Source organism: Aedes albopictus, chromosome 2 (assembly GCF_035046485.1).
Source record: "Aedes albopictus strain Foshan chromosome 2, AalbF5, whole genome shotgun sequence".
Lineage (NCBI taxonomy): Eukaryota > Metazoa > Arthropoda > Insecta > Diptera > Culicidae > Aedes > Aedes albopictus.
Genome location: NC_085137.1, coordinates 124,822,316 through 124,843,365, shown reverse-complemented (window position 1 = coordinate 124,843,365; position 21,050 = coordinate 124,822,316). Strand labels below are relative to the sequence as shown.

Sequence of the window (21,050 nt, the reverse complement as noted above, 5' to 3'; positions counted from 1 at the left end):
TGCTTGTGTTTGTTTTTATCACAGGCCAATTTTCTTGTTATTATATGAATGTCCAGTAAAAACTAAAGATCGATCGATGATCCAGAAGATGAGGTCCAGAGCTGGAGAATTTGGTCTGAACAAGGTATGCTGCGCGTTTCACTCTGTCCAGTACTGTATGTTTTGGTCGAATAAAAGATTTCTTGTAGATTTCTAGGACACAGTTAGAAATCAGTAGAAAAATTTCTGGAAATAATGCGGGAAATCTTATGATGGGATTTAGGGTACTATTTTGATAGATAATTATCCAGAAATTAAATACTTTTTTTAAAAGTAACTGGAGGCCACATGTTTTTTACCTGTCGACGTTAACTTATGAAGTTTATTGGAAATTTAATAGAATATTTGCCACTCTTCTCTTTATTTAATAAAAGTTTATCGTTGAATAGTATCCACGGAAATTTACCCTTTTATACCTTACATAGCTATATTTAAGGACAGACTTGTTAGAAACCCAAAATGGTCGCCACAATGGCCGACTTTGGCACCTACTCACGATTTCTAGCGCATCTGATCTACTAATTTTAAGCTCATTACAAGTGAGCAAGATCAGAATAATGAAATGCACTGTTGTTTGAAGCTTGTTTCTTGAGATTTTTGCGTTTGAAGTTCTGATGCACTGTTTGTCGCTGGATTTCAAGACGTTTGTCCTTAATTAGAGATAGTCAGAGTTCGGCTAACAAACCAAGTGATTTCAAAGACAAAAGAATAAAATATCATTACCCGAGTCCGTACTTTGTCAATAAGAATTCATCTTATGTTTCATGGGAACAGATATCTTCTTCGGAATGCAAATAATTCTTCTGAGGCAAATCTAGATGCATTTCCACATTTTTTTCTTTAATATTGATTTTTTCCTTTAATATTGAAGCAATATTTTAAAAATCAGCTTCTATTCACAATTTAGTTTAAAAGCGGTTTTTGTAAGCTGGCTAACATGTTCCAAGAAGAAGAAAAATCAGAACATACCATAATATTTCTTAAATTGTACATGGAATCTGATTTAAAATATCATTCTATTTACAAAACAAAAAATTAGGAAATCCAGCAATTTTCGACCTAAAGCATGAAGATATCTCAATTAATTATACTTGTGTACAGTTGTGTAGCGCTATTTTCTATGGGCTGTAGTTAAGGATATCTAATAGAAAAGTGATATGTTGGCGGCGTAGCAGTTTCTTAACAAATCAAGAACTAATTTGTTTCTATATCCGATGTTTCGATTCATCGGACATAGAAACAAATTAGTTTTTGATTTGTCAAGAGACTGCTACGCTGCCAACATATAACTCTCAAATTGCCTCAGTCGATACTGATATCTAATAAATTCAAGAAAAATCTCTATCCAAATAATAATGACATATTCAAAGTTCGAATGATGAGGAGATCTTTTAAGCAATTATTTAAAACATTTTACCTTATCTCATAAAATTTGTTGGAGAATCAGAAGTTTTCCCAAAATAATTGCGGATAATTTACAGTTGAACGTCTGTCTTACAATTTTGATGATTCATTCAAACACCGTGTAAAATTTACCTACAAATTTCAGCAGAATGTGAAAGAAAATTTACCATATATTCATGTTTTGCCTCTAGAGTTACCTATTTTATTATAGAAAGTCAGCGAACAATTGTTTAGAATTATTTTCCTTCCAAAGGAAAAACTCACATTTTGCGAGTTTGTCGGGAGTGGGTTTCAATCCCAGGTCCTCGGCGTGATAGCAGTGCTTTAACCATCACACCAGGCCCGCTTCACACCTAGACATATTTCACAGGAGTGATTTCTGGACATTCTTGTTACATTGTCGTGCGCTGAGTTTTGTATTCTTCTCTGAACTTCCGAGAAATTGTTGTGCTCTGAACCATTTCCATTTCATCCTAGTACAAAACTGGCGCGTATTTTGTGACTTCACTTCATTATAATAAGGTGCCAAGAAGATTTTTAGACTTTTTTCTGTTTTTTTTTGTTTTTTTTTGTTTTTTTTTTAAATTTATTTATTTGTTTTTGGAGGCTCAGGTCATAATCGTTCAAAGCCTACAGATTTTCTATATGTAGGGCTATCCTTTTCCCAAAGATATTTGTTTTCTTTTTTTTTTTTGAAGAGGAAAAAGTCATAAAGCCTTGAACACCTATTGGATCACTTTATGAACATCTCCTTCCGCGGTGAGGAATTAACTCGCAAGGACTTTTCCTTATTTCAAAAGAAACACAAAATACAAATACTTTTGGGGTGAAAATATGCTTGCAAATCCAAAATTTCTGTGGGCTTCGGACATTCACGACCTGAGTCTCCATCAAGACTTCTCTAAAATAAATACGTGAAGGAAAAAAGGAAAAAAATAAATAAATCTTCTTGGCTCCCTATTATATTGAAGTTGAGTAACAAAATAGCTGCCAGTTGACGATCAATGATCATATACATAAATAAAAAAAGTAGAAAAATGAATCAAATTATCTACACCCTATGATAATGATGTTGAAAATCATGTTATGATGTGTTAGAATTGTTTCGGAGTGTTGAAGATGCAGTCTTTTAGAAAATCCTCAATTGTGATTTTCCTGATGTTTTGGTTCATTTGGGACTAACCATAGATTCCAGCGAATAAGAGAACTGAGTTCTTTGTTCTTCTCCCAAATCAGATAAAGGAATCATAGTCTACACCCTATTACCTTTTATCGATCCACTGGACGAGTTCTGCACCGTCGTCTGCTGCACGTTGGTCTGCATGGGAATGTGCGCCTCCAGCTTCGAGGTGACATTAGTCCACATCTCAAACATCCGCGGCGTAAACATGATGATTGTTGTTTGTTGTTTTCTTCTGCTACTGAATTATAAAACTAGTAAAAACTCTAACGATTTCTGACAGCCTGAATCGCTCGTAACTTGGGGTAACTTTTGTGGTTTTGATTCTCTTTTTTCTTATTCACTGAGGCACTGAAACCCGAAATTCTCACGAATCTTAGAACACCAGGGATTACTTGAATCACAGCAGTATAGAGCACTGGTTATGAGATTTGATCTTCTGGGACATCTTCTCTTTTCTTCTTCACTGGGTTTTGATCGTTGCCTTTGGGGAGATCACTTTCCAATTCATCGCCACCCTTTCAACACACTACTGACTGCTTGATTACGTCACTCGAACACTAAACATCTCTGTTTTGCACAGCGCGACTTCCAAGTTGTACCGAATTAATTGGACTTTTTACCGCTCTGCGACTTTTCACTCCCTACAAGATTTAATTATCACAGAGTTAAATGGTTTTCATTTGGGGCGCTGTAAAGCTAAGTACACACGAAGGCGCGCGTTTTATTCGCTGAGCACTTTGGGAGCATACGGATCAACCATGCATCTGCGCTGCGACTTTCCGGGGTTTCTTCGGAATCTTAACCACCGAATTTTTTTTTTTCAAACTTTCCTCCTTCCCCGCGGTTTGTTTTTATGAATAAACATGACTAATAAAAATAATTTTGATTATGTAAACACACACACCGCTCACCGCACACGGGTCTCCACTAGGCAGGCGGCTAAGTCGCGCGAAGTCGGACGTCCGACTTTGCGGGGCTCGTAAAAACGCTTCCAACAAACTTTCACGCCGATGACGACCGCGACTTGGACGCGCTGGTCTGCTGTTCGCTGGACTTTTTCGGCGGTCGTGCGCTGCCACACACTCACACTAAGACACGCGTTGTTTTTGGGGTCCGACTTAAACCGCCGTTGTTGGTTTAATCTTTGCTAGCCCGCTCGCGGATGAAAGGTTTTCTCGGCTCGCGGATGCTGATGGGTTTCGGAGGCTGCCACGGTGCGCGTAGTCTATGCTGCTGAGCCACTTTCCAAGCTCTATCCAATCGACGCAAATGAACACACGAGCTCGCTCTATCGAATTTGAATTGGAGTCTTGATTTTCGGGGGGACTGGTTGCGTAAGATCGTCCGACCATGTATCAAACATTCATGTTTCAATAGGGCATATACCGAGGTCCGAGATGTTGGACACGCGTGGACCCGTGTACCCGTGTAGATTGGATAACAGTCGATAACGCACGATAATGACGGATGATGATACCACTTCCACGCACGAATTCAGACTCACAGAGACACCGAGAGACAGAGAGAGAGACCTCCTTCGGAAGCACAGTCCGAGAGAAAGAGGTGGGGAACACAATTAGCTGGTGGTGCGCTGGAATGATTGTCTGACGACCTCCGCCGGTTGGGGCTGCTGGTGGTGGCGAGGTGGGCTAGCTGTCGAAGCGGTCAGACATCACCGAATTTCACTTTCGATTTCGTCCGTCTGCTCTTCGGTCGCCAAAACTTTCCTCCGTCGTTGGAACCGCGCAAACGAATACTGTGCGTGCGCGAGGTTTGTTGCTGTTTTTTTTTTTTCTTCGGGGGGTTTGGAATCTGAGACGCACGAACACACACAGACACACACGCGCGGAGACACACAGGGACTGGATTAGGTGTAGAGTTGAGTTGGTTGGTCAGTTTGTTAGTTTTGAGGCTGTAAAGGCTTCTGCTACCCAGGTTTGAATTTGGTCCAGATTTTCCGATGCATTTTCGTGAGCATGGGCGTCGTCGATCTCGATGAGGGCTAGTGAGAAGCTAGAGTGGAAGAAAGATGAAGTTATGGTTAGATACAGGGGACCTCAAAGGGGTGGCACGCGTTGGCCGGCCTTCTCCTTTGGCTGAGGTGAGTTTTGATTCGGAGAAATGTGGAGCTGCTCGTTGCTGGATGTGTTTTGGATGGAGTTCTGTGGATTTGACTTACAAAAAGCTCTGACAATTCTGACTCATTTTTGTTGATGAAAATTTAAAGAATTTGTATGAAAATTGAGGAGTGTGAATATAGTTTAGTGTTATTCCCCTTGCGTGTCCATCCCCTAGCAAGCATCAGTGACAGCCGACAGCCAGCAACACGACGAGGTCGACAGTGTGAAGCTGCCTCATTGAGGAAAGGAGCTTTGGCGGAGCAAGTCGCCTTGATCGTGTGGTTCCTTATAATGCCACGTGATTCTACTACAGTTTGCGAAGATGGCGGGGAACGGAATGTCCCACTGAGTTACGCAATATTCACAAAAATACACTGCATATTCACAATAGATAAATTTAGAGATAAATAAGTATTTGACAAACGACGCACTGGCGTACATCTACAAATTGGCATTCCGCGAATCTGTTCGCAACAGCATCTCTAATCTGTACAGTTGTATGCATATAAATCGAAAATACGCTGCAATACTCCCAAATACACCAAGATTCACATGAACTCGCGCAGATGCAAAAATATGTACGTTTTTCTGAGGACGAGAGATTGCATCAACATCATGTACATAAGTGCAGCGGATCTGTCGAGACTGGACCAGCAGCAAAAAGGCGGTGAATGAAAGAGCTAGATAAGCTCTCTAGAGAAAATTCAGTAGAAAGTCCTAGGAAACTTTAATATTAATTCCAAATCTTTGGAAGAATTTCCATTGAAATACGCGAAATTCTCAGGTATGCCCCTGAGGTTCTCTACGATCCCTAGATCATCTGTGTAACGCTCCTGGAACTCTCTGAAACGTTGGTGGACATTTCTGAATGCACTTGAATCCCTTTGGAACGTTTAACCCTTTTTAAACTCTCTGCATTATCATGAAACGACCTAAAACTATCGGAGCACTTCAAGAACGCACTGAAACCCCCGAACCCCGAAAATCCACTGAAACGCCCCTGAAACTTCTTGAAATCCCTTGGAAAGCTCCTAAAACTGAGTACCAAGTAGTTTCAGGAGCTTTCCAAGGGTTTGCAATCCCCAGGAACATGTATGAAGTGGAGCGGACCTGGTGTGATGGTAAGAACACTTGCCTATCACGCCGAGGACCTGGGATCGAATCCCACTCCCGACAAACTCACTAAATGTGAGTTCTTCCTTCGGAAGGGAAGTAAAGCGTGGGTGCCGAGATGAACTAGCCTAGGGCTAAAAATCTCGTTAATACAGATAAAAAAACATGTATGAAACTCCTAGGGCACCAATGAAACCCCTGGAACCCCTGAAGCGGCTGAATTTCTCTAAAATACCCTGGAACGCTCCTGAAACCCCTTGAAAACCCCGAGCGCCACTAAAAACCTCATGAAACGCTCCTGTAACTCAATGACAATCCCTGAATCATACCTGAAACCCCTTGAACTCCCTTGAGATTATTTGGTGTATCGCTAGAACTGAAATACCCTTGACATTTGGAACTCCTTGAAAACCATTGAAAAGCTCCTGAAACTCTCTGGAACACCCTTGAAACCCTGCTTGAAACCTTCTGGAGCACCACTGAAAACCCCTGGAACAGTTTGGTACTCCTGGAACCCCACCGAAACCCCCTGGAACTCCCTGAAGCGCCTGGAATGTCAACAAGATCTCACGCTCCTGAAACCCCTTGGAAACCTCTGAAATGCCTTTGATATACCCTGAAACTCCCTTTTTTATCTGTATAGACGAGATTTTTAGCCCTAGGCTAGTTTATCTCGGGACCCACGCTTTACTTCCCTTCCGAAGGAAGAACTCACATTTGTGAGTTTGTCGGGAGTGGGATTCGATCCCAGGTCCTCGGCGTGAAAGGCATGCGCTTTAACCATCGCACCAGGTCCGCTCCCCCATGAAACTCCGTGAAACGCTCTGGAATACCCCTGAAACCCCTTGAAAATCCCTGAAACGCCCTGGAATGCTTCTGGAGCCCCGTGGAACACTCCATGAAAACACCACGAACGCTGCTAAAACTCCTTGAAACGCCCCTGTAACTTGATGATAGCAACCTTGAAAATCCTTGGAGTACATCTGGAATAGCTCTTGAAACCACCTTGAATCCCCGTGGGGTCATCTGGAATACCGCTAGAGCTGGAACGCCCCTGAAATCGAAGAAAAATCTAGCAGCCAATGCTAACGATTAGGGTAATGCCAGTGCTCAACACTTGCACCACTGAAATAAATGCCCTCCAGGGCAAAATCTTAAAAAAATAATAAAGATATAATTTAAAAAAAAGGAAAAAAAAAACGATGAAAAGTTAATTTCAAACAATATTAAAATCGAATGAGTGTAATCAGTTTCGTACCTTTTAATTCCGCCCTAATTTTAAAATTAGGGCGGAATCAAAAGGCACAAAACTGATTACACTCATTCGAAGAGGGTATTCTGCTTAGAGGGTTCGAAAAGTCGGTACAAGAAAGTAAAAATGTAGACGAAATCCTCCCGAGTTTTGTAGCTATGGTGAGACTATGAAATTCACTGTTGGTTTCCCAGCCACGATATCCATGGTAGAAGAATATTATTGAAAAAAAAAAAAAAACAGAATTTCTAAGTCACCCAGCAAATGAAAGCTAAGGGTCTATGCCTTTATTTGGTGCTTGTAGCGAAATTTTCTATCGGCGGTCAATTTCCTATACAAATTTTGGGTAAAAAGTACCTAAAAATGGGTATTTTTCTGAAATTAGTTCAAGAAATCACGAAAAAAATAAAACATTTTCTAGACCCCCCAATAGAACATTTTGCTCCTAGCCTTAAATGAAAGAGGGCACCCTGAGCTTTCATTTGGTGGGTGACTTAGCGATACTGATTTTGTTTCGATAATATTTTTTGTCACAGACACCGTGAGCATAGCTTATTTCGTAACAGCAATTTCTTTAATTAATTTTTAGAATTGTGTAGATTTTGTGTCACCAGCCACACCAATTTATAAATAATATTTTTGGGGAAATATGCACTTATGTAAATGGTTCTCTCTCAACCTTTTAAATTGAGCGAGAATTACTAAAACTCTCTAATTAAGTAGTGTTCAACATATAATTCTAATTGACAACTTTTTCAAAAATTGTGGTTTTGAGGAAACATAAAATCCTAAAAGCTTTAAGAAGTTCCTACAACTGGTTTGGAATAGCTTCTTATAACGGATCTCGTTATTGATGTTTTATGAGACTAATTGACAGATATTCTTGTAAAACTATGGTGCAAACACTTTTGGAAAAAATAGAATTAATGACTTTCACATATCGTGAAATCATTTTGAATTCAGTTTTTTTTTATCTGTATTAACGAGATTTTTAGCCCTAGGCTAGTTCATCTCGGGACCCACACTTTACTTCCCTTCCGAAGGAAGAACTCACATTTTGCGAGTTTGTCGGGAGTGGGATTCGATCCCGTGATAGTCAAGTGTTCTAACCATCACACCAGGTCCGCTCCACGAATTCAGTTTTTGAAAAAAAAAGTCTACGGCAAAGTTTCTCAAAAAAATACATAAAAAAAATTCGCCGAAATTTTTAAAACAATTCTGATGAATTTGTTGGGCAAACCTACATCATAATTCGAAAAATCTTGTAACCGGTTACATTAAAAGTCGTTGGTTCTGGGAAACATGCTTCTCAGTATAAAGATACTTTGAAAACGGTGTATTTAGCATTTCTCGAAAAAAAAAAACCCGAAGAGCAAGGATGCCTTTTGGCCATGTTGGCTGTTTAGTTTGGTTTAGTCTAGACTGTATGTGTGTGGTCATGTTGAGAATATCACTTCTTTGCTTTCTATTACAGCGTAGTAAAAAAGTGCAATTTATCCTGTGTTCTATTTTTGTGGTATGGTGTTAAAAATCCTTTGAAATATATCTGATAATCGACTCGAAACGACGAGCAAAGCAAAACTCACCGTTTTGGTAAAATTTTGATAAAATTTAGAAAAAAATGGTAAAATTTTGAAAAAAATGTAAGGTTTAGTAACGATTTGGTAATTTTTTTTATTACATTTTTATAAAATTTTGGTAAAATTTAAATTAAATTTCCAGGAAAATGCCTCCATTAATAAACGTTTTCAAGTTACTTAAATCTTGGTGATTAAGTACGCACATTTTTTTCTTTTCATGTCCGAGAAGTGGGTAGGATGGGATTAAAATAAATAAGGAACAAAAAATAGGAAAAATAATTACGAAAAATTGAAAAAATGTTATAATTTAAAACAACGTACAAATTTGATCGAATGCAATATTTATTTTGAAAATTCAGGTATGAGTTGTCAGGTTTTTTAACCCTCTTATACCCAAATTTTCTAATTTGATCTCAATATCATTTTTCGTCATCTATTTAAAATCGACTTAAACATATTTTAAAGACGATTCTTTTTAATTCGCGATTTTGTGAATTTTGGTTTTTGATTTTTCTAAATAATTTTGAGCATCCCCACACTTTAATATTTTTTTTTCTTGTTATACTTTTTGGGATACCAATTTTCTATGAAAAAAACATTTTGAAATTTAATGATAATTGTGAAAATTTTGTTTTTAAAACAATTTTACAATGTATTCAACTCCCCTGAATTCTTTTACTTTAGCAGACTGATTGAGGAAAAATTAAAAACATGTTTTTTCTGCGATTAATACAAAGGGTGACCAAAACATCAATCTATCAATGATGAAAAAATATAAGAATGCTTTAAAAGACATTATTTTGAGAAATATCAAACAATCATAAGTGTCAGCTGAAAATATAAAAGCTTTGATTGCCCAGCAAAGAAACAATACACTAAGGCTCAAACTATGCCCCGTTCAAAAGAGGGGTTGGGTTTTAGGGAGAAAATATGGCTTCGAAGTCAGAAGCGAATCAAAAAAAAAAATAAACCATTTCACAATACATCAAACAATTACTAACCCTCCTTTGGCATTAGGGTTATTTTTTACCCAAACCATACACTACGTCAGCAAGCTGTTCCCAACGTGATGCAAAAGGAAGGTTGAATTTGTTTTTTGGCAACTGTTCCATGTTTAGAATCCAGGTTTACAAAGCTTTAGAATCAAACTTGCTGTGGTGCAAATATAGCGCGTCAAAAAAAAAAAAAAAATAATCAAAAATTAAAAAAATATTTTAAAATAGGGTGACGTAGGGCATTATCGGCAGGTTTGTTCTCTTCGTCATTGGGGGTTTCTGTTGGCCAAATTGCTCGAAACTTTGCTACATAATTGAGCTCGATTGAAAAGGATTTGAGGCCTACTCTGGGTTCAGCAGGTTTCAAAAAAAAAAAAAAACATGACGAAGAGAACAAAACTGCCGAAAATACGTAAGTTCCCCTATGTAACACTAAACCTGTGGCTTATGTTTAATGCCTTTAACCGAGAATCCACATAGGGCCTTACCGCCAAGTGCGGCGTGCACACGGCAGTCCAGGATCCTATTGAAAAGTTCTGCCGTAAAATTTACTTAAAAATCCTCAATATATGTGAAAATTTCTCGAACAATGTGTGCTAAAATTGCTTTAAAAGTAAGTTTATGTATTTCAGAAATATTTTCCTTTGAGGAAATTCTACGAAAAAAAAAGACAAAAGTTTGTTTTCAAAATTTAAATTTTTTCCAGTAAAATATAAATTTTCAACACAACTCCAAATACCGGCCTATGAGCAAAAGAAATTGAAGTTGGTAAAGCAATGCAGTTGGTATGAAAATAATTTCTCAACAGCATTCCGTTTTATTCTCTTAGGGCGAAACTGCATGCATTTTCTCCATTTTTAAGTTTATGATTTTTTTTATTAAATAAAGAGCAAAATTTTTCAAAATCGGTTTCCATACACAGTAGAGGAAGGATCAAGGTATTTTCTGAAATTCGTTTTGATGAACAATGATGCTCAGTAAAGAAGTTTTCTTATCAGTGAGACACACTCCCTGGCAACTTGATCTAGTACAGATTTTTTTTTATCTATTCGACTTTCTGTTAATTTGAATTATTCTTTATTCAACTTTTTGTCCATTTGTTTTTTTTTGTCCTTCGACCATCTGTTCTTCGCCTTGATCTGTTTTTTGACTTTTTTGTCCAACAGCCTTTCACAGGAGTTCCGAGATATTTCAAGAAGGTTTTTGGAGCTTTTTAGAGGAGTTTGCGGAAAAGCCAAGTGAGTTTCAAACTTGACAGTGGTTTTAGGAAGTTGCTGAGGAGTTTCAAAGAACTGCAAAGTGGAGTCTCAGCAAAAGTTTAAGGAAATGTTAGTGAGGCTTCAGAAAGCGACGTGATCTTTATTAACGTTGGTAGATTTGGTAAACTTTGATCATAATGCTACAAAAGCGGAAAGACTACCACATTCCAAAACATCACATGGCGACCGTAACTTTAAATTGAAATTTACGAGGTAATTTGATTAAACAATGGATTCCCAATACAGTTTAACTGCAAATTTAGTTTTTAATTTCAATAAGCTGGAAGACAAAACATGCAAACAACTGCACACATTCAGATATCCCACTTGATACCAGCTGATGACTCAATTCTTTAAAAACTTTTCCATCCCTTGTTCCTTAACCTCAAATTCTCCATTATCGGAGCTAGTCAGTGCAGTAGTGGTGGAGGCAACAGTGTGACAGCAGGAAGTCATTACCGCCCACCCAGCCATCTCACCCATTCATCCGGTATCCCATCCCGGAATGAAAAAGAAATCCTTTCAGCATCCCACTGACTGACTTCCCCTCCCATTCCCGCCGCTTGATGCTCTTCGACGAATCCGATAGCTCCTAGAGAAGTTGATGGAGGGATGCAATTCAATCGCTTGCTAGCTAGCACCATCCCTTTTCTTCTCCGAACACATCGAATGTGCATCGCGGAAAGAAAGCACAAAGACGAAAAGCCGTTTCCCGTTTCCCGTATTGTCGCTTCGTCGTCCGTGCTCTGGATTGTATCCTAGCCTGGCAATAATAATGGTACGTTGTTGCACCACGTCGTCGCGAGCGAAGAAATACGGTGGAGAGGGTGGGAGGTGTGTTTGAACAGTGGGATATCGTGTTTCCGTGTTTTGCGCCGTTTCCTCCTCCACTGAACTGATGATGGGGGGTGGAAGAACTACAGTCGGGACTTCGGTAATACGGTGTCACCCCTCGACCCATTTTAAAGGACACGGACACTGTCTTCAGCCAGAGGCTGTACAGACTGAACGATTTTTTTTTTAATCCGTGTCGGGTATTTCCATCACTGCGACCAGTTTTTTGATCTATTGTGACATATGCCCCTGATAAGTTTTATTATAGCTATGTATATCAAGATGACGTACCACTATTGTGAGTGATCGCCATCGTTTGATTAATAGCATTAACCCAGCACGGTTCGACATTTCGAATGAACTGCACTACCGTACTGGGTGTTGTTTTCCAAATGTCAGAGGGTTCTAACAGCCCCTTGACGAAGAACTTACGTCTTGTTGTAAAGAGTGCCGGACAGTGGCACAGTAGATGTTCCGAGTCTTCTTTATCTGTGCCGCAAAAGCGACACATATCATCTTGAAGTTTTCCCATAAGCTTCAAGTGATATCGGCTCGGACAATGACCTGTTATAAGCCCAGTATATACGCTTAGATCTTTTTTGGAAAGATCCAGTATTTTACAAGTCTTAGAAACATTTGGAATAATAAATCGCCTTGCTTGTCTTGCTATACACTGAACGATACTTAACACTAGACTACGGACACACAGAGCATGCACCAGTGGATACGGAGAAGAAACTATTCCGACGAAAAGTTTCAGCGCCCGGAGCGGGAATCGAACCCTTACCGCACAGCATGGTGACCCTAACCGCAAGGCTATGAGGCTCCACGAGCCATTTAAAGCTTAGCTTGTAATTTCTCAACTGAAAAGCGACCCAATATTACAGGAGTCCCGACTGTATCCCGTTTCGTGTGGGACTCCACATGGAGGGAATCGATTAACGGGAACGGACCCTCCTGCATCATCGTCTTCGTGGTCGTCGTGCCACTTTGGTTGCGTGGGGGAGTCCCCCCATCTAGCTATATTTAGCTGGCTTTGGCTAACATGCTTCCAAGAGAATCCTGGACGAAGCTATTGCTGTACATAGTAGTACTGTTGTAGTTGAACGTCCTTCTCCTTCCCGGCAGTTACAGCGTTGAATCGTACTCGTCGTATCGAGTATTAAAGCGATTGTAGCTTTCCATTCATGAGCTGCGTTGTTTTTTTCTGTACTTCAGGGTGGTGATGCGGGATCTTTTGGATCGGAGGAGGAAGTAGTTGCCTTCCCCGGAGTAACGGAAATAGAAAAAAGGAACAAAAGCAGTCTATGTATCGGTACGATTCCGATAGTAGTGGACGAATAGCTTTAAGTGAATGTGGAGACCGAAGGAGTCCTGCCATAACAGTGCGAGAGCATAGTCAGGTTTTTGTTTTTATTTGTTTGCGTAAAGCTCTTGCTGTGATCCTGAGAAGGGGGAAGTGAAGGCATCAATATTTTGATGGCAATGTTGCGTGATCAGTGAGTTTGCATTACCATCTTGCAGCTTTTCGAAAAAGAATATAAAAGTTTAGAAACATCCATTTCAATTGTACTGTTTTATAGACTAGTATGAACATTTGGAAGCAGAAACTCAATTAGATTTAAGTTACATGTTACGGTCGCCATGTAATGTTTAACTAGATGGAATCTCTCAGATAGATAGATTTTGAAGTGGACCAATGAGTCCTAAATTAATACAAAAAAGTGAGTGAGTTTTCACTCACTAAGAATTTGCCTTTTACCTTTTTTAATGTTCTATGGCACGGAGAATTAGGTCTTCTTAGCATCACATGGCGATCATGTCAATTGATTAGCTGTCCTTCAATTTGAATCAAACTTTTGATTTTTTTTTTCAATATTGTTAGAGAATTACTGCGATCTGAGTAAATGTAACGCAATGAAAAATAAAGTACTGAAGAATATTCTCAAAAGACAATGAGTATGAAATTATACTTATGGGATACACACAATTTTGTGAACCAACTACAGGGGATACTCCAAATAACTGGGACAAGCAAAATTTGCACTTTTCAAAAAAATGTTCAACTAGCTGTAACTTTTCGAGAAAGGCATCAAATTTACTCAATTTTTTTCTGTAAATTCATCAGTTAGGTGTGTATCAGTGGTCCAATCGGGCTATTCTTCACGAAGTTAGGAAAATTCTAGAAAAAGGTAGAATTATCCGATAGCCAACTTTGAGTTGTTATATCTCCGGATTCAATGAACCGAATGCAATGAAATTTTGATCATTTATGACTCAAATAATGAACTTTGAAAAACATTCGACTTTCTTTGAAATTATTTATAAGAAAAAAAAAGTTATAGCTATTTCATTTATTCTATGTTTTTTTTTAGTAAATTTATCTATTTTTCATATGCCTCCCATTACTTTTTCAATTTGATGCAGGCCATTTGGTCAATTAGAGGAAGTTTAAATGAACTATAATTACTATCTCGAATTTTGAAACGATGATGAAGTTTTGGATAAATTGGTGTTATAGTAGAAACATAATCTAATCGTTATAATTTTCTTTCGTGTAAAGAGTTTTAAGTTTATTCAAAAGTTTTCAATAGCTCATTATATGAGTCATAAATGATCAAAATTTCATTGCATTCGGATAATTGAATCCGGAGATATAACAGCTCAACGTTGGCTATCGGATAATTATAACTTTTTATAGAATCTTCTTTACTTCGTGAAGAATAGCCCGATCTTTTCCAAAATAGGAACTCTGATACACACCTATTTGATGAACTTACAGTAAAAATTTGAGAAAATTTCATGCCCTTTTCGAAAAATTACAGCTAGTTGAATATTTTTGAAAAGTGAAAATTTTACCTGTCCCAGTTATTTTGAGTATGCCCTGTGGGTCAACGTTGTATGGAGAAACTTCAAATTTGATTGTATCAACCCGGAACAAAGCTTTTTCAATATATATTAGCGTTCAAAACAACTGTGCAAAATTTGGCAGCGATTGGTTGCTTCCCCATATTCCGCATTGCGATTGAAATTTGTATGGAAGTTTGTATGGGAAAACCTAATTTTTTTGCATTTTTCTAATAAGTTGAATATGCCGAAAAGCTTTGCCGAAGACCGCAAAGTGATCCAACGCTTGTGAGAAAAAAGTTATTCGCCTGGTAACTTAGGCCAAAAATTGAGATTTTATTATTGATGTTATTCCTTTACATGTTAAATGTTAAGCACCACCAGGCAATCTGTACGTTATAACTTTTTTCACAAGTGTCGGATCACTGTGCGGTCTTCGGCAAAGCTTTTCGGCATATCCTAGGCTATACTTTAACGTTATTAGTTACATGGTATTAGACAAAAGAATTCAATTTAAAAGAAAAATGCAAAAAAGTACGTTTTCCCATACTAAATTCTATACAAATTTCAATCGCAATGCGGAATACGGGGAAGTAACCAATTGCTTCCAAATTTTGCACAGTTGTTTTGGACGCTAAAAGGAATCGAAAAAGCTTTGTTCCAAAAAATCGACATTGTTGACCCAGTGTAATTATGCATACATAGAAGAATACAGCCACCAGTACAATTCTCATTTCAAAATTAACAAAGTTTAAACCATTGAATTGCATTATTGTTCCAACAGCATCGAGGAAAGTAAAAGTTCAAGAGTTTGTTATAGGCTGAATGCATGCAAAACAAAAAAAAACTTTTTTTTCCCATCGCACTGCGAGTTGTACCGATGATAATCGCTGAGCTACACTGAAAGACGGCTTGCAGTAATGACAAGCATAAAAATGTTTTCAAATTTACCATGGCAAAACGTGATCATCGACCCACCAACCGGTTCGATAGCTGAGTGGTAGCGTGCGAGCCTGGTGATCTCAAGGATCTTGGTTCGAATCCGGTTGCCAACAAAAAACTTTTTTTAATCCATCGGTACATGGTAAAACTGAAAACATTAATCTGTTGAATTGAAACGAAACTAATTCTACACAAATTTAGTGGCGTTGTGTATTTAAATTGACCCTCAGAATAGTTATTTCAACCGCAAGCCGTCTTTCAGTGTACTAGTTAGATTTTCCCAGTCGCAGTAAAAAATAGTACACCCAAACACAGGGCCGTGCACAGCAAAGATGTACAGGGAGGGATTTTGTGGCAATTTCGGTAAAAGGCGGAGGGGCGATAGCCGAGGCGGTAAACGCACGGGTATTCAGCATGACCATGCTGAGGGTGATGGGTTCGATTCCCGGTCGGTCCAGGATCTTTCCGTAAAGGAAATTTCCTTGACTTCCTTGGGCATAGAGTATCTTCGTGCCTGCCACACGATATACACATGCAAAATGGACATTGGCAGAGGAAGCTCTCAGTTAATAACTGTGGAAGTGCTCATAGAACACTAAGCTGAGAAGCAGGCTTTGTCCCAGTGAGGACGTTACGCCAAGAAGAGGAGAGGAGGAGGCGGAGGGGCGCCTAGTATATGAAACTGGCGTAAAGGGGTGGTTTAACACCCGAAACCCCCCCCCCTCCCCTCCCCGTCTTGCGCACAGGCTTGACAAACCTCCATTTAGGTAATGAGTAGGAACTGGCTAAACAGAAGTTTTACACAAATGGATTCAGCTCATTTTCTAATTTAATTGGCTAGAAGATTTAAAGGGAGGGGGTCATGTGCGTTTCAAAGTGATGTCAAGGGCATTTCAGGTAGGAGGAACGGAAGAGGAGACACATTACAGGAGGCTTCAGGGGAGTTTTAGAGGATTCGGAGGGTCTCATGGTATCAAGTGCGTTAGACATGGTTCGCGGGGGTTTCATAGGATTTTCGAAGGTATTGCAAGAAGTAATAGACGTTTTTTTTACGGATTTTAAGAGGCGTTACAGGGGCATGATGGAATTTCAACGGGGTTTCGGTGACATTTCAGAAAGTTTCGGAGAATTTTCAGGGAGTTCCGTAGGCGTTACAAATGAGTTTTCCGGAGTTCTCAGATGCGTTACAGGGGATCCGTAGGGGTTCCAGGGGGTTTTCAGAGGTATTTTAGGAAGTTTCGAGGGATTATGAAGTACTTCCGAAGCATTACGAAAATTTTTGGAGGGTTTTGGAGGGTCTCAGGGGCGTTACATGGAGTTCGAGGGGATTTCAAAGGGTTTTCGGTGACATATCATGATTTTTCAGAGGATTTTAGAGGGTTCCGGAAGCGTTACAAGGACGTTTCCGAGAGTTTCGAAGAGCTGAGGTGCGTTATGAGGGGTCTGACGAGGTTCAAGGGGGGTTACGGAGGTATTTCAGGAAGTTTCAGAAGATTTAAAGCTGGTTTCAGAGGCGTATTAGGGAATTCCGGAGGATCTCAGGGGCGTACAGGAAGTTTTAAGGGGGTTTAAGGAGGCCAAAAGTTTTTTGATCATTACTCTCAGGTGAGTTTAAGGGGGCTCTTAGAGGCGTCTTAAAGCGTTTCATAAATGTTTCAGGTGGTTTCATTAGGAGTTCAAGACGTTCCAGGCTGATTATGCTTGTAGATATAGAAACAGTCGCGGTTCTCATTTCAATCACCACGGTACGGTGAATGCAACTCGTTGATGAACGCGTTAACTCTACCGACATTGACGAATTCCATCTCCATCAACAACAGCTTCGCAATGCACAAGCAGAGGCGATGATGAAGTGGCGTCTACCGTACATTGGATGTTCCTGCTCCATATAAAACATAGAACCATCTAGTTCGTATTCTCCACTAGAAGACATTAGAAAAACATACCCATGCATATCGATGTATAAGATTCGCGCATGTGGGTTGAATCTCCTCTTCTGTCTTCGGTCCATCTCGCCGTCATCGGGTTAGACATAATGATGATGACGACGAGTTGTTGTAGGTAGGTATGTACGGCTGCTGCACTAGGGCTTTTGTGTCTAGGCTTTTCTCTGTTCACAAGAATCCCGCGCGCGCGAAACCCCTTCAAGAATGGTCGTTGTTCAAAGTTGGGTTCGGAAGAGGAGGGACTGAGCGAGGGGGGAATAATAAGACACGGTCCGTTGTACTAGGCAAAGAGCTGCGTTTTATGAATATATGCTCAAGCATGCTGCTTGCATGCGCGGGCGCGGGTGGCTGGCTGCGCCTGGGAGCTTCGTCTTGAATAACGGTCTTTGTCTGGTATTAATTATTCTGATGGGTGTTTTACAGGCTGGGATGGAGTGCAGCAGCGGTTGTTTACGGTTGGTTTTCTGTCTTCAATCTGCGGTGATGGCTTTTCGGGAGATTCTCGCGTGTATGATATCTGTGTGCATGCCGCGTCGCGTTGCCCGCCCTGGTAAGGCCTATTGTCGTTGGGTCTTTGAATGGGGTATTGTTAGGCTGAGGCATTATGTGGAATGAGAGGGTTGTAAGTGGCCGCTCAATAGATGTAATCCACTGGAAAGCTTCTCGACGTAATGACTGGAGAGGTTCTGTTCCAGGCAAGCGAGAAATTACCCAACAAAAACTATTTCATAACAATTTCTATGAAGACACATTCCATCGCATAACCGGGAAATTCCCGTTTCCGTCGCCACAAAGCAGTATCGATCACACATTATTTATGCTGCCCATTACCACACCAATAACATCGAAAACTTTCCGCCTTATCCCCAAGACACACCACACTGGCATACACAACAGAAATATTCGACTCCTCCACGGCGGCGCTGAAAAACTCTTCCCCTCGCGCGCTTGTCAGGCATACAACGACGACGACCATCATCAGCTGGGAAATTGCCAGCAACAGAAGCCTAGCTAAGACCAAGCCCACTCATGGGCTCAATCAAGCGTTTTAACGTTAAGTAGAGCCCCGAACAAAGTAGTGAACCGCACCGGTCGTTGCTAAGTAGGGCTCGAAAGCGAAAAGTTTACGTACGGTTCGTAGCAGGGCTTAGAATATAGAGACACGCAAAGTACGGTCTCTATCCGTAGGCTCGTGCGCTCTCTCGCGTTTAGCTCTCTGGGTGGTGTAAAGAGGAGACGAAAGAACATGAGTTATGAGTATGGATTTGTTGCCAGGTATATAGTTTCTAGAGAATGATTTTCTTGTTTTGTATAGGTAGGAATTTATTTTAGTTTGCATCAAATATTTAAATTTTTTTTTTACTTGCTTTGAAATTTTCAACCAAACAATATCATAGATCGTTACACGAATAACACAACAAATTGTCTGACATACAATTGTGATAGAGTGACAATACAAACGCAGAAAAATAATAGGTTTAAATTGACAAGCTTTGCTTAAGTATGTTATGAATAAAGTTTTCCCTTCTTCGCCAATTTTAGGATCATGCATAACGAAAATGTATTGATTTTCTTATAAAAATAGTTACGATTGTTCATAATCACACCTTTAGCTTTTGATTCGGCTGATCGTTTCGAAACTAATATTTGAAGAAATGTATAGTGATTCAGTGAGTTTTGCTATTTTAACACGTACATGTTTGAGCCGGGGTTGCTACGCAGCAAGTAAAGTTTGGTTTCGCACATTTAGAAAAATGTCCAAATAAATAACTCGAGAAGTTCGTCCCGACAAGTTCCTAAATTATCGTCATCCGTCGCAGATTCCTGTGAGAAGATGTGCGTATTTTCTAACCCGGAAAGATGCCATTTGACGGTAATAAGTGACCACAAGGTTTTCTTTCTTCACTTTCCGGGCTGAGATCCCCCGCTTTGAAAGAGCTGTGCCTTGCCTTTCGTTTTGTCGTAAATATTTCGAAAAAGGCAAAGGAGCTTTGGTTTGATTGCTGTTTTTGAAAATGGTGGTCGTCAGTGGGTGGTTTATTAAATATAAATTTAAAAATATAAATTAAATAAACGAGACATTAGGTAGAAAGTGTGCGAAATGGGTAACTTCACCCTTGTAGAAACAATAAGGCAAAGCAAAAAAAAAATCTGCGAAGACCCCATGCGAATAACACCGATCATACAGAATAGGAGGTTCGGCATTAGATCTTAGAAACAATCCAACAATTGGGGAGATCTTTCCAATATTACACATTTATTCACAGCTCTTTTATCCACATTTTCATATATTTAAAACATATTCATCAACATGTTATCTGGATCGTTTGGTACAATATGTCCACTAGGGCAGTTCTGACTTCAAAAATGTTAAAAACTCAAAGCTCCCATATGTCCATTACAACCCTTGGTGCAAAACTAGAGTCCTGTCAAATTTTCAGCCATTTCGGTGATGATTTAATGGTGGCCCAAAAGCAAAATAGGTTTGTATGGGAATTACTATGGAGAATTTTCAAAAAAAGTTCTCCACGTTGTAGAGCATCCACACATGGATAAAGTCATAGGATCAAAGCCAAATTGAATTCTTCGGATCTCAATGATGAATGTTGCCGAAGACCGAAACTCATTTCGACTCACGAGCAGTGTTGGTAAAAACTCAAATTCTCAAATATCATGGTTGAGTTGTTTCACGCGCGATTCTTGACTCGCCAAACTCACCGCCGAAAAAATCATGCATGAGTTAACTCGTGATTTCACTCATTGCTTTATTTCTTGGTGTTGTTATTATTTACATCGAAGTTTTTAGGATTGCATGATAGAACAAAAGCATATCTAGCGTACAACGACACTGAATGTCGTTCAAATTGAATTGAATTCGTTTTACAAACAAATGAGATTTCGGCGCTTGACTCGTGAGAGCGAGATTTTGCATGAAAAACTCGCGCGTGAGAAAACGATTCAGAATCGCGCGCGAGTTTGCTCACGCAGGAGCGGTTCATGAGTGTGCTTTGAGTGTGATTTTACCAACACTGCTCACGAGTCAAAAGTTATTAATCAATATTCATCCATGCATGCTTGAACAGAAGACCACAGCTCGACCGACACGCTTGACACGCAATCATAGTATGCGTGTTAGCTTCTTGCACACCTTGCAGGACATCGTGTAAGAAGATGCGGATGCGAGTGAGAATTTGTTCAATATCTTTTTTGCCGATTGTCGAAATAAGTTCCGGTCTTCGGCAACATTCATCATTGAGATCTGAAGAATTCAATTTGGCTTTGATCCTATGACTTTATCCATGTGTGGATGCTCTACAACGTGGAGAACTTTTTTTGAAAATTATCCATAGTAATTCCCATACAAACCTATTTTGCTCTTGGGCCACCATTAAATCACCACCGAAATGGCTGAAAATTTGACAGGACTCTAGTTTTGTACCAAGGATTGCAAAGAACATATGGGAGCTTTGAATTTCCAACATGTTTGAAATCTGAACTGCCCTAATGTCCACGCATCCTTCCTCCCCTGTAAATTC

The 21,050-nt window shown here is 39.6% G+C and overlaps 1 protein-coding gene across 3 annotated transcripts in view; it reads right to left on the bottom strand.

The window, feature by feature from the left end:
- Positions 1-21,050, bottom strand: part of LOC109417772 (probable nuclear hormone receptor HR3) — a 617,254-nt gene that overhangs the window by 341,286 nt on the left and 254,918 nt on the right. Inside the window, exon 2 of one of the 3 annotated variants that reach the window (XM_062850332.1) lies at positions 2,710-4,639. The exons of the other annotated variants lie outside the window; for them this stretch is intronic. Within the exon in view, the coding sequence (XP_062706316.1) occupies positions 2,710-2,833 (124 nt within the window). The 5' untranslated portion in view covers positions 2,834-4,639. The remainder of the gene's footprint in view (positions 1-2,709; positions 4,640-21,050) is intronic. 3 annotated transcript variants of the gene reach the window in all.